At 47.0% G+C, this 14,281-nt stretch overlaps 3 protein-coding genes across 3 annotated transcripts; all 3 read left to right on the forward strand.

Annotated features, from left to right (window-relative positions):
* Positions 1-256: 256 nt before the first annotated feature.
* On the forward strand, positions 257-1,584 carry LOC138911760 (uncharacterized). Its single transcript, XM_070211141.1, has 2 exons — positions 257-650; positions 725-1,584. Exons 1-2 carry the CDS (start codon positions 257-259, stop codon positions 1,582-1,584), a joined length of 1,254 nt encoding a protein of 417 aa, XP_070067242.1.
* Positions 1,585-7,449: 5,865 nt separating this feature from the next.
* LOC138911761 (uncharacterized) lies at positions 7,450-8,777 on the forward strand. Its single transcript, XM_070211142.1, has 2 exons — positions 7,450-7,843; positions 7,918-8,777. The coding sequence occupies exons 1-2, from the start codon at positions 7,450-7,452 to the stop codon at positions 8,775-8,777; spliced, it is 1,254 nt and encodes a 417-aa protein (XP_070067243.1).
* Positions 8,778-10,821: 2,044 nt separating this feature from the next.
* On the forward strand, positions 10,822-12,066 carry LOC138911762 (uncharacterized). The gene is made up of 3 exons (XM_070211143.1): positions 10,822-10,994; positions 11,093-11,462; positions 11,638-12,066. Exons 1-3 carry the CDS (start codon positions 10,822-10,824, stop codon positions 12,064-12,066), a joined length of 972 nt encoding a protein of 323 aa, XP_070067244.1.
* The last annotated feature ends 2,215 nt before the right edge of the window (positions 12,067-14,281 follow it).

Genomic DNA, 14,281 nt, shown 5'->3' on the forward strand with positions numbered 1-14,281 from the left:
TATTCTCTGCAGCAGAGAGTGTCCGAGGGATTCTTTGCTACGGCGGAGATTTCTACGAAGCAAGCGACTTGCAAAGTCACAACCTTAGCTGCCCATACAGAGACACGTGGTACAAGAGCTAGACTCACACTTAGCAGCCATAACCTCAAAGCGGTTATTGGTGTGGCGAGATGGCTGACGGTGATGAACAAGATGCAAGTGCGAGAAGAACGACAAGTAGTATTCAACCCGGTGGAACTGCAACGCTTGTAACGGCATGGTCAACGGGACAGATAAAGTCGCCGGTGTAGAAAAAGGTAGCGGGGCAGCAACCATAGAAACTTATAGCGGCTGTCCGTCTACGTCGTCCGCTGCTACTGGTCCAAGGGAAAGTTCAACACCAATGCAGCAAAGAACTGAGAAAGTGGGAGCTCTTTACGACCCTTTGGGATACCAGAACGTGATCTACAAGCAGAAACAGGTTGCGGCTAATTGGAGTGTACACCCCAGTTTGCCATATCAAGCAAATACGGCGCTGTTTAACCAGGCTACGGAGCACAGTACTGCCGCGTACATGGGCCATACAGGTCTGGGAGCGCTCAATAGATCGAATGAGCGCGTGCCGCGGCAGCAATTGACAATGACAATGTGCATTGTAATAATGCGACGCCGTGGAATGGATCGCTGACAACTGCGCAAATCAGCGCGCGACATGTCATCAGCCAAGATTTACCAATTTTTACAGGCAAACCAGAGGAGTGGTTCATCTTTATCAGCAATTATGAGCAATCCACAGAGAGATGTGGATTCAGCAACGAGGAAAATCTCATCAGGCTTCAGAAATACCTCAGAGGGCAACCCCTGGATGCGGTGCGTGGAAAACTTTTGATCCCAGCTACAGTGCCGTATGTTATAGGCACATTGCGAATGTTGTATAGCCGCTCTGAAATAGTACATGCTGCTCTGCAGCAAAAGCTCCGAGAGGAACCAACAATAAAGTCGGACAACTTGAACACCGTTATCCGACTGGCCCTAGCTGTCCAAAACTACTGCGCAACGATAGCGGCCATTGGTATGCACGAATATCTTTACGATCCCGCGCTGCTGAACGACCTTGTTGCTAAGATGCCCAGCAATATGAAATTGGATTGGGGCCGGCATCGAATGTCGAATGAAGGTAGCAGTTTGGCCACCTTTGATAACTGGCTGTTCAATGTGGCAATGTGCGCCACTATGGTCACGCCATACGAGACACCACTGGGTGATAACGAAAAGAAGAGCTTCGCGAAAACCACTAGAGAGCAAATTTTTGTGCACAACACGGTAGATAGCCCTGAGGGTTCTCAGCAACAACGTTCACAACAGGAACAGGAGAGGGTTTCATGTGCGAAGTGCGTCGGTAACCACTGTCTATCAGATTGCGACGACTTCAGATCAATGGGTATGAATCAGCGCTGGGAACTTGTTAAGGAAAAGAGGCTCTGTTTTTGCTGCTTTCAACGTCATCGTGCACAACAGTGTAAATCAAAGAAGAAGTGTCATGTAGATGGTTGCGAGTCAACGCACCATGTGCTGCTGCATACGCCTACCATGAGTGGTAGTTAAGTCGAGCACACGGGCCAGGTAGCAACCACTGGATTAAGGCAAGTGAGTCTGCCGTTATGTTTCACGGCAGCTCCGCAAGCTCTCTGCAGCAGAGAGTGTCCGAGGGATTCTTTGCTACGGCGGAGATTTCTACGAAGCAAGCGACTTGCAAAGTCACAACCTTAGCTGCCCATACAGAGACACGTGGTACAAGAGCTAGACTCACACTTAGCAGCCATAACCTCAAAGCGGTTATTGGTGTGGCGAGATGGCTGACGGTGATGAACAAGATGCAAGTGCGAGAAGAACGACAAGTAGTATTCAACCCGGTGGAACTGCAACGCTTGTAACGGCATGGTCAACGGGACAGATAAAGTCGCCGGTGTAGAAAAAGGTAGCGGGGCAGCAACCATAGAAACTTATAGCGGCTGTCCGTCTACGTCGTCCGCTGCTACTGGTCCAAGGGAAAGTTCAACACCAATGCAGCAAAGAACTGAGAAAGTGGGAGCTCTTTACGACCCTTTGGGATACCAGAACGTGATCTACAAGCAGAAACAGGTTGCGGCTAATTGGAGTGTACACCCCAGTTTGCCATATCAAGCAAATACGGCGCTGTTTAACCAGGCTACGGAGCACAGTACTGCCGCGTACATGGGCCATACAGGTCTGGGAGCGCTCAATAGATCGAATGAGCGCGTGCCGCGGCAGCAATTGACAATGACAATGTGCATTGTAATAATGCGACGCCGTGGAATGGATCGCTGACAACTGCGCAAATCAGCGCGCGACATGTCATCAGCCAAGATTTACCAATTTTTACAGGCAAACCAGAGGAGTGGTTCATCTTTATCAGCAATTATGAGCAATCCACAGAGAGATGTGGATTCAGCAACGAGGAAAATCTCATCAGGCTTCAGAAATACCTCAGAGGGCAACCCCTGGATGCGGTGCGTGGAAAACTTTTGATCCCAGCTACAGTGCCGTATGTTATAGGCACATTGCGAATGTTGTATAGCCGCTCTGAAATAGTACATGCTGCTCTGCAGCAAAAGCTCCGAGAGGAACCAACAATAAAGTCGGACAACTTGAACACCGTTATCCGACTGGCCCTAGCTGTCCAAAACTACTGCGCAACGATAGCGGCCATTGGTATGCACGAATATCTTTACGATCCCGCGCTGCTGAACGACCTTGTTGCTAAGATGCCCAGCAATATGAAATTGGATTGGGGCCGGCATCGAATGTCGAATGAAGGTAGCAGTTTGGCCACCTTTGATAACTGGCTGTTCAATGTGGCAATGTGCGCCACTATGGTCACGCCATACGAGACACCACTGGGTGATAACGAAAAGAAGAGCTTCGCGAAAACCACTAGAGAGCAAATTTTTGTGCACAACACGGTAGATAGCCCTGAGGGTTCTCAGCAACAACGTTCACAACAGGAACAGGAGAGGGTTTCATGTGCGAAGTGCGTCGGTAACCACTGTCTATCAGATTGCGACGACTTCAGATCAATGGGTATGAATCAGCGCTGGGAACTTGTTAAGGAAAAGAGGCTCTGTTTTTGCTGCTTTCAACGTCATCGTGCACAACAGTGTAAATCAAAGAAGAAGTGTCATGTAGATGGTTGCGAGTCAACGCACCATGTGCTGCTGCATACGCCTACCATGAGTGGTAGTTAAGTCGAGCACACGGGCCAGGTAGCAACCACTGGATTAAGGCAAGTGAGTCTGCCGTTATGTTTCACGGCAGCTCCGCAAGTAAGACACTGTTTCGAAATGTTCCAATCACGCTCTATAGTAAATCAAAAAGCGTGCGCGCATATGCATTAGTGGATGAAGGAGCTGAGTGTACGTTAATAGAAAGAGCGCTTGCAGACGAGCTGGAATTAGATGGTCCTGCGACCCAGCTGTGCCTTAAATGGACAGGGGACATAACCAAGAATGAACCTGAGTCGATGTCCGTGGCTGTGAGCATTTCAGCTCCAGAACATAACGCAAACGTGCGAACAATAGAGAACTTGGACTTACCAGAGCAAAGTATCGGGCCACAGTTGCTCAAGTCTCGGAAGCACTTATCTACGCTTCCTATTCTGCCGTATAACAACGTCAAGGCTCAGCTTATCATTAGTTTAGACAATATAAAAATAATTGCACCCTTGTAGATACGAGAAGGTGAAAACGTAGACGTCATAGCAGCGCGAAGCAGACTAGGATGGGCCGTATATGGCCGCCCCATTGTGGGAGACAGCACCACGCCTCGGCTGCTACATATTTGCCAGTGCAGTGCGGCGCGTGGGATGGATGAAGCTCTGAAGAACTATTTTTCAATTGAGTCACTAGGTGTGAGCGTTTCCTCACATCCGCTGAGATCCAAAGAGGACAAACGCTCGATGCAGATTATGGAGGCAACAACAATCTATCTGAAAGACATAAAGCGCTGGCAGACCGGCCTGTTATGTAGGTTCGATCGCATGCACCTGCCAGACTCTTATCAGATGGCTGTTAAGCGCCTGAAATGTTTAGAGGCAAAATGTCAAAAGACCCACCACTGAAAGAGTTCATGATGAACACAATGCACGATTACAAACAGAAGGGATATATCCGCGGGTTGAAGGATAGTGAGTTAGTAGCTAACACTACATCGTGGTTTCTTCCTATCTTTACAGTCACCATGCGGTGATGGGATGCGGCTGCCAAAGTTAGTGGAATATCGCTGAACGATTTTTTGTTGAAAGGTCCAGATACACTAGCATCTTTGATGGGGGTGCTAATACGCTTCCGGCAACATAAGGGAAATGTTTCATCAAGTCAAGGTGCGCCTAGAAGACCAGCCGGAAACATACGTTATGCAAGTCGACGTTTGGAGCATCCTGCTCGCCAGCTCTAGCAAATTACGTCAAGAATCGCAATGCTGAGCGGTTTGTAGCGGAGCATCCGGATGCCGTAAAGGCGATTTGCGAAAACACATTTGTCGACGACTAGCTACAGTCGGTGGATACTGGAGCTGAAATGATACAGTTAGCTGAGACTGTAAAAAGGATTCATACTAGTTGCGGCTTCGAGATGCGCCGCCGGACATCAAATTCGAAGCAAGTTATACAGGCGCTGGAAGACGACTGTGAGGAGTTGGACAAGCGTATCAGAGCTCAGGATGAAGCGCAAGAGAAGGTCTTAGGCCTGTGGTGGCTACCTGGACAAGATCTGTTGACGTTTGTGACTTGCTTGCGAAGGCATCTAAGGAGCGCCCAACTAAAAGACGTGTTCTGAGTGTGATCATGTCTATTTTCGACCCGCTCGGGCTGCTAGGATTCTTTAATATACGCGCTAAGATCATCCTTCAGAACATATGGCGATCCAATATCGGATGGGATGACGACCTCACCAACGAAGGCGAAGCCGATTGGCAACACTGGCTTGATCTAGTTTCAAATTTGAATGCCGTCCGCATTCCACGGTGCATGAAGTGGATGAGCCGAACCCAGGCTGAGCAGATGAATACATTCGTTGACGCCAGTATGAATGCTTACGCCGCAGTTGTATTTTTGCGGGCTGAACTTGATAGCCAAGTACATTGCAGTTTGGTCGCCTCGAAACTGAGAGTAGCACCCCTAAAGCCCTCCAATGGAACTGATGGGCGCGGTCTTACGTCTGAGACTGGCCAAATGTATCCAAAAGGAAATGTTGGTTCGCATACATAGACGAACATTCTGGACAGATTCAAAGAATGTGCTCTACTGGATCCGATGCTCCAAAGTTCCAGCAATTCGTAGCGCTTCGGATAGGAGAGATTTTAGAAGAATCAGATGTGGACAGCTGGCGATGGGTACCATCGGCTCAAAACGTGGCAGACGATGGTACGAAATGGACTAAAACGCCTGAAATTCATGGCTCAACCAGGTGGTTCAATGGACCACCATTTTTGTATCTAAGAATCTAAGAATCGCAGTGACCACAATTGGAAATAGGCCCTGCATTAAACATGTACCATGCTGAAGAACAACCCATCACACGTCGTCCTGGAGATGTATTCTGCCGGATCTGCAGAGTTTCAGCAAGCTAGAAAAATTGAGAGCTGTACAGCTATGTGTACTGGATTTCCTACGGAATATTATTAAGAAGGTAAGATTGGACGGAGGACTGGATCTGCAGAAGACGCTGCTCCTTAAAAGAAGCTATGAAATGGATGTGATTTTTATCCGGATTTGTCAAGAAGAGGAGTTTTATAGTGAGATCACCTGCTTAAGGTCGTGGCGCCGCCTAACCGATCGCAAAAGCTTGCTGTTTAAGTGCTCCCCTTATGTAGATGACTCGGGCATTCTACGTATTAAAGGACGGATAGACAATATAGAAGGAGTCGAAGTCTGCGTAAAACGCCCGATAATTCTGCCAAGACGACATCAATTGACGTATCTGCTGGTTGAGTTTTATCACCGCAGATATCATCACCTACACAACGAAATCGTCGTAAATGAACTGCGGCAGAGGTACTGGGTTTGTGGCTTACGAGCTTTGGTGAGAGAAGTTTCCAATACCTGCCCAGCGTGCCGCATACGACGCCCGCCAAAAGCCGCCAGGGATGGGCGACCTGCCAATCGAACGATTATCGCCCACCGTTCACATATACTGGAGTGGATTACTTCGGCCCCTACGACATTATCGTTATCATTCTATTATTCTATTATTTAATTATGCTGTTATAATATTATTCTATTATTCTATCATTCCGTTTCGTTAATATTGATTTATTCTATCATTCTATTATTTTGTTATGCTATTATACTATTATTCTATTATACCCATATTTTATTATTCTCATAATCTAATTTATTATTCAATTACTCTATATTCTATTATTCTATAAATCTATTATTCTATTATTATATTAATCTATTATTCTATTATTCTATTAATCTATTATTCTAATATTCTATTATATATTATTCTATTATTCTAATACTCCATTATATATTATTCTATTATTCTAATATTCTATTATTCTACTCTTCTATTTTTGTATTATTCTATTATTCTATTATATTATTATTTTATTATATTATTATATTATTTTATTATTTTATTATTCTACTATTCTATTATTCTATTATACTAATATTCTTTTAGTCTATTATTCTGTTATTCCATTATTCTATAATTCTATTATACTAATAGTCTATTATTCTATTATTCTATTTTTGTATTATTCCATTATTATATTATTCTATTATTCTTGTTACGGGGCGAAGTGAAAATAGCTGTTTTTCTGTAAGCAGCCCTCGCTGCTTACACTGGAAGCGCACCGTTAGAATTAGTTTCTACATGATAAGTCGATCGCACGCAGCTGCACAAGCTGCATTTTTGTCGAGGTTCATTTTCGTTTTGTGCTTGCAGCTGAGCAGAAGTGAAAGAGAACAGAAGCGCGTGCGGAGCACGAATGTAGGTCTCATAATCATGTAAAATATAGGTTGTTAAATAATTAAAGAATAATAAAGATTTCAGCGTTCGAATTATATTATATCGTACTGCCTCGTACGAATCGAATTGAATCGAGTTGTTTCTTTCGACGCTAGAATCCCTGCCGAATACGCGCCCCAGCACGAGACTCGGTGCCAACATTCTGAAATATTCTCTGCAGCAGAGAGTGTCCGAGGGATTCTTTGCTACGGCGGAGATTTCTACGAAGCAAGCGACTTGCAAAGTCACAACCTTAGCTGCCCATAGAGAGACACGTGGTACAAGAGCTAGACTCACACTTAGCAGCCATAACCTCAAAGCGGATTTCATAGTATTGGTGTGGCGAGATGGCTGACGGTGATGAACAAGATGCAAGTACGAGAAGAACGACAAGTAGTATTCAACCCGGTGGAACTGCAACGCTTGTAACGGCATGGTCAACGGGACAGATAAAGTCGCCGGTGTAGAAAAAGGTAGCGGGGCAGCAACCATAGAAACTTATAGCGGCTGTCCGTCTACGTCGTCCGCTGCTACTGGTCCAAGGGAAAGTTCAACACCAATGCAGCAAAGAACTGAGAAAGTGGGAGCTCTTTACGACCCTTTGGGATACCAGAACGTGATCTACAAGCAGAAACAGGTTGCGGCTAATTGGAGTGTACACCCCAGTTTGCCATATCAAGCAAATACGGCGCTGTTTAACCAGGCTACGGAGCACAGTACTGCCGCGTACATGGGCCATACAGGTCTGGGAGCGCTCAATAGATCGAATGAGCGCGTGCCGCGGCAGCAATTGACAATGACAATGTGCATTGTAATAATGCGACGCCGTGGAATGGATCGCTGACAACTGCGCAAATCAGCGCGCGACATGTCATCAGCCAAGATTTACCAATTTTTACAGGCAAACCAGAGGAGTGTTTCATCTTTATCAGCAATTATGAGCAATCCACAGAGAGATGTGGATTCAGCAACGAGGAAAATCTCATCAGGCTTCAGAAATACCTCAGAGGGCAACCCCTGGATGCGGTGCGTGGAAAACTTTTGATCCCAGCTACAGTGCCGTATGTTATAGGCACATTGCGAATGTTGTATAGCCGCTCTGAAATAGTACATGCTGCTCTGCAGCAAAAGCTCCGAGAGGAACCAGCAATAAAGTCGGACAACTTGAACACCGTTATCCGACTGGCCCTAGCTGTCCAAAACTACTGCGCAACGATAGCGGCCATTGGTATGCACGAATATCTTTACGATCCCGCGCTGCTGAACGACCTTGTTGCTAAGATGCCCAGCAATATGAAATTGGATTGGGGCCGGCATCGAATGTCGAATGAAGGTAGCAGTTTGGCCACCTTTGATAACTGGCTGTTCAATGTGGCAATGTGCGCCACTATGGTCACGCCATACGAGACACCACTGGGTGATAACGAAAAGAAGAGCTTCGCGAAAACCACTAGAGAGCAAATTTTTGTGCACAACACGGTAGATAGCCCTGAGGGTTCTCAGCAACAACGTTCACAACAGGAACAGGAGAGGGTTTCATGTGCGAAGTGCGTCGGTAACCACTGTCTATCAGATTGCGACGACTTCAGATCAATGGGTATGAATCAGCGCTGGGAACTTGTTAAGGAAAAGAGGCTCTGTTTTTGCTGCTTTCAACGTCATCGTGCACAACAGTGTAAATCAAAGAAGAAGTGTCATGTAGATGGTTGCGAGTCAACGCACCATGTGCTGCTGCATACGCCTACCATGAGTGGTAGTTAAGTCGAGCACACGAGCCAGGTAGCAACCACTGGATTAAGGCAAGTGAGTCTGCCGTTATGTTTCACGGCAGCTCCGCAAGTAAGACACTGTTTCGAAATGTTCCAATCACGCTCTATAGTAAATCAAAAAGCGTGCGCGCATATGCATTAGTGGATGAAGGTGCTGAGTGTACGTTAATAGAAAGAGCGCTTGCAGACGAGCTGGAATTAGATGGTCCTGCGACCCAGCTGTGTCTTAAATGGACAGGGGACATAACCAAGAATGAACCTGAGTCGATGTCCGTGGCTGTGAGCATTTCAGCTCCAGAACATAACGCAAACGTGCGAACAATAGAGAACTTGGACTTACCAGAGCAAAGTATCGGGCCACAGTTGCTCAAGTCTCGGAAGCACTTATCTACGCTTCCTATTCTGCCGTATAACAACGTCAAGGCTCAGCTTATCATTAGTTTAGACAATATAAAAATAATTGCACCCTTGTAGATACGAGAAGGTGAAAACGTAGACGTCATAGCAGCGCGAAGCAGACTAGGATGGGCCGTATATGGCCGCCCCATTGTGGGAGACAGCACCACGCCTCGGCTGCTACATATTTGCCAGTGCAGTGCGGCGCGTGGGATGGATGAAGCTGTGAAGAACTATTTTTCAATTGAGTCACTAGGTGTGAGCTTTTCCTCACATCCGCTGAGATCCAAAGAGGACAAACGCTCGATGCAGATTATGGAGGCAACAACAATCTATCTGAAAGACATAAAGCGCTGGCAGACCGGCCTGTTATGTAGGTTCGATCGCATGCACCTGCCAGACTCTTATCAGATGGCTGTTAAGCGCCTGAAATGTTTAGAGGCAAAATGTCAAAAGACCCACCACTGAAAGAGTTCATGATGAACACAATGCACGATTACAAACAGAAGGGATATATCCGCGGGTTGAAGGATAGTGAGTTAGTAGCTAACACTACATCGTGGTTTCTTCCTATCTTTACAGTCACCATGCGGTGATGGGATGCGGCTGCCAAAGTTAGTGGAATATCGCTGAACGATTTTTTGTTGAAAGGTCCAGATACACTAGCATCTTTGATGGGGGTGCTAATACGCTTCCGGCAACATAAGGGAAATGTTTCATCAAGTCAAGGTGCGCCTAGAAGACCAGCCGGAAACATACGTTATGCAAGTCGACGTTTGGAGCATCCTGCTCGCCAGCTCTAGCAAATTACGTCAAGAATCGCAATGCCGAGCGGTTTGTAGCGGAGCATCCGGATGCCGTAAAGGCGATTTGCGAAAACACATTTGTCGACGACTAGCTACAGTCGGTGGATACTGGAGCTGAAATGATACAGTTAGCTGAGACTGTAAAAAGGATTCATACTAGTGGCGGCTTCGAGATGCGCCGCCGGACATCAAATTCGAAGCAAGTTATACAGGCGCTGGAAGACGACTGTGAGGAGTTGGACAAGCGTATCAGAGCTCAGGATGAAGCGCAAGAGAAGGTCTTAGGCCTGTGGTGGCTACCTGGACAAGATCTGTTGACGTTTGTGACTTGCTTGCGAAGGCATCTAAGGAGCGCCCAACTAAAAGACGTGTTCTGAGTGTGATCATGTCTATTTTCGACCCGCTCGGGCTGCTAGGATTCTTTAATATACGCGCTAAGATCATCCTTCAGAACATATGGCGATCCAATATCGGATGGGATGACGACCTCACCAACGAAGGCGAAGCCGATTGGCAACACTGGCTTGATCTAGTTTCAAATTTGAATGCCGTCCGCATTCCACGGTGCATGAAGTGGATGAGCCGAACCCAGGCTGAGCAGATGAATACATTCGTTGACGCCAGTATGAATGCTTACGCCGCAGTTGTATTTTTGCGGGCTGAACTTGATAGCCAAGTACATTGCAGTTTGGTCGCCTCGAAACTGAGAGTAGCACCCCTAAAGCCCTCCAATGGAACTGATGGGCGCGGTCTTACGTCTGAGACTGGCCAAATGTATCCAAAAGGAAATGTTGGTTCGCATACATAGACGAACATTCTGGACAGATTCAAAGAATGTGCTCTACTGGATCCGATGCTCCGAAGTTCCAGCAATTCGTAGCGCTTCGGATAGGAGAGATTTTAGAAGAATCAGATGTGGACAGCTGGCGATGGGTACCATCGGCTCAAAACGTGGCAGACGATGGTACGAAATGGACTAAAACGCCTGAAATTCATGGCCCAACCAGGTGGTTCAATGGACCACCATTTTTGTATCTAAGAATCTAAGAATCGCAGTGACCACAATTGGAAATAGGCCCTGCATTAAACATGTACCATGCTGAAGAACAACCCATCACACGTCGTCCTGGAGATGTATTCTGCCGGATCTGCAGAGTTTCAGCAAGCTAGAAAAATTGAGAGCTGTACAGCTATGTGTACTGGATTTCCTACGGAATATTATTAAGAAGGTAAGATTGGACGGAGGACTGGATCTGCAGAAGACGCTGCTCCTTAAAAGAAGCTATGAAATGGATGTGATTTTTATCCGGATTTGTCAAGAAGAGGAGTTTTATAGTGAGATCACCTGCTTAAGGTCGTGGCGCCGCCTAACCGATCGCAAAAGCTTGCTGTTTAAGTGCTCCCCTTATGTAGATGACTCGGGCATTCTACGTATTAAAGGACGGATAGACAATATAGAAGGAGTCGAAGTCTGCGTAAAACGCCCGATAATTCTGCCAAGACGACATCAATTGACGTATCTGCTGGTTGAGTTTTATCACCGCAGATATCATCACCTACACAACGAAATCGTCGTAAATGAACTGCGGCAGAGGTACTGGGTTTGTGGCTTACGAGCTTTGGTGAGAGAAGTTTCCAATACCTGCCCAGCGTGCCGCATACGACGCCCGCCAAAAGCCGCCAGGGATGGGCGACCTGCCAATCGAACGATTATCGCCCTATACTCCACCGTTCACATATACTGGAGTGGATTACTTCGGCCCCTACGACATTATCGTTGGACGGCGTCGCGAGAAGCGCTGGGGCGTGCTATTTACATGCCTCACGCTGCGCGCCGTTCACCTAGATATAGCTACGTCGCTCTCAATTGACTCATACTTATGCGTTCTGAAGTCATTCGTGGCTAGACGCGGCTGCCCCCGCCGCATGCTGTCAGACAATGGCACAAATTTCAGAGGCGCTAGCAGAGTATTAAAAAATGAAATTGAACGTATATCGCCGGCTCTGACCGAGCGACAGTACCCAGAACTCGAGTTTACCTTTATCCCGCCAGGATCACCCCACATGGGAGGATCGTGAGAACGAATGGTGCGCTCTACAAAGTCAATACTGTCGGAAATTCTGCCGCCTTCTGGGTTACGAGAGGAGGTGCTACGAGCAGCATTGGCTGACGTAGAAAGCGTGCTCAACTCAAGGCCACTCACTTATGTTCCCTTGGAGACATCTGAGTCCGAAGCCCTGACTCCAAATCGTTTTCTTATAGGTCATTCAAGCGGATTGCGTGAGAGAGGATTACGGGAGCAAGGCGGAGCTAGCTTGGCACGAGGCTTCCGAGTCGCCAGTCAATTGGCTGACCAATTTGGAAGAGCTGGCTGCGCGAGTATCTGCCTACACTCACCAGACGTAATAAGTGGTTTCAACCGCCACTCGAACCATATCAGTCGACGACATCGTCTTAATAGTGGACGATGGTGCCAAGCGAAACTGTTGGACAAGAGAAGTGGTCGTAGACGTGCACCGTTCAAAGGATGGCCAGGTCCGAAGCTAGCTAAGCTTGACATTAAAGTTGGTAACACACTGCACGGACGTTCGTGAATTACGGGGTGGGGAATGTTACGGGGCGAAGTGAAAATAGCTGTTGACTAAGTCCTACTGGGTGTCGCATTTTTTCTGTAAGCAGCCCTCGCTGCTTACACTGGAAGCGCACCGTTAGCACAAGCTGCATTTTTGTCGAGGTTCATTTTCGTTTTGTGCTTGCAGCTGAACAGAAGTTAAAGAGAACAGAAGCGCGTGCGGAGCACGAATGTAGGTCTCATAATCATGTAAAATATAGGTTGTTAAATAATTAAAGAATAATAAAGATTTCAGCGTTCGAATTATATTATATCGTACTGCCTCGTACGAATCGAATTGAATCGAGTTGTTTCTTTCGACGCAAGAATCCCTGCCGAATACGCGCCCCAGCACGAGTCTCGGTGCCAACATTCTGAAATATTCTCTGCAGCAGAGAGTGTCCGAGGGATTCTTTGCTACGGCGGAGATTTCTACGAAGCAAGCGACTTGCAAAGTCACAACCTTAGCTTCCCATAGAGAGACACGTGGTACAAGAGCTAGACTCACACTTAGCAGCCATAACCTCAAAGCGGATTTCATAGTATTGGTGTGGCGAGATGGCTGACGGTGATGAACAAGATGCAAGTGCGAGAAGGACGACAAGTAGTATTCAACCCGGTGGAACTGCAACGCTTGTAACGGCATGGTCAACGGGACAGATAAAGTCGCCGGTGTAGAAAAAGGTAGCGGGGCAGCAACCATAGAAACTTATAGCGGCTGTCCGTCTACGTCGTCCGCTGCTACTGGTCCAAGGGAAAGTTCAACACCAATGCAGCAAAGAACTGAGAAAGTGGGAGCTCTTTACGACCCTTTGGGATACCAGAACGTGATCTACAAGCAGAAACAGGTTGCGCCTAATTGGAGTGTATACCCCAGTTTGCCATATCAAGCAAATACGGCGCTGTTTAACCAGGCTACGGAGCACAGTACTGCCGCGTACATGGGCCATACAGCTCTGGGAGCGCTCAATAGATCGAATGAGCGCGTGCCGCGGCAGCAATTGACAATGACAATGTGCATTGTAATAATGCGACGCCGTGGAATGGATCGCTGACACCTGCGCAAATCAGCGCGCGACATGTCATCAGCCAAGACTTACCAATTTTTACAGGCAAACCAGAGGAGTGGTTCATCTTTATCAGCAATTATGAGCAATCCACAGAGAGATATCTCATCAGGCTTCAGAAATACCTCAGAGGGCAACCCCTGGATGCGGTGCGTGGAAAACTTTTGATCCCAGCTACAGTGCCGTATGTTATAGGCACATTGCGAATGTTGTATAGCCGCTCTGAAATAGTACATGCTGCTCTGCAGCAAAAGCTCCGAGAGGAACCAGCAATAAAGTCGGACAACTTGAACACCGTTATCCGACTGGCCCTAGCTGTCCAAAACTACTGCGCAACGATAGCGGCCATTGGCTGTTCAATGTGGCAATGTGCGCCACTATGGTCACGCCATACGAGACACCACTGGCTGATAACGAAAAGAAGAGCTTCGCGAAAACCACTAGAGATCAAATTTTTGTGCACAACACGGTAGATAGCCCTGAGGGTTCTCAGCAACAACGTTCACAACAGGAACAGGAGAGGGTTTCATGTGCGAAGTGCGCCGGTAACCACTGTCTATCAGATTGCGACAACTTCAGATCAATGGGTATGAATCAGCGCTGGGAACTTGTTAA

The sequence above is a fragment of the Drosophila virilis genome, unplaced genomic scaffold, assembly GCF_030788295.1.
Source record: "Drosophila virilis strain 15010-1051.87 unplaced genomic scaffold, Dvir_AGI_RSII-ME tig00002619, whole genome shotgun sequence".
Taxonomy (NCBI): domain Eukaryota; kingdom Metazoa; phylum Arthropoda; class Insecta; order Diptera; family Drosophilidae; genus Drosophila; species Drosophila virilis.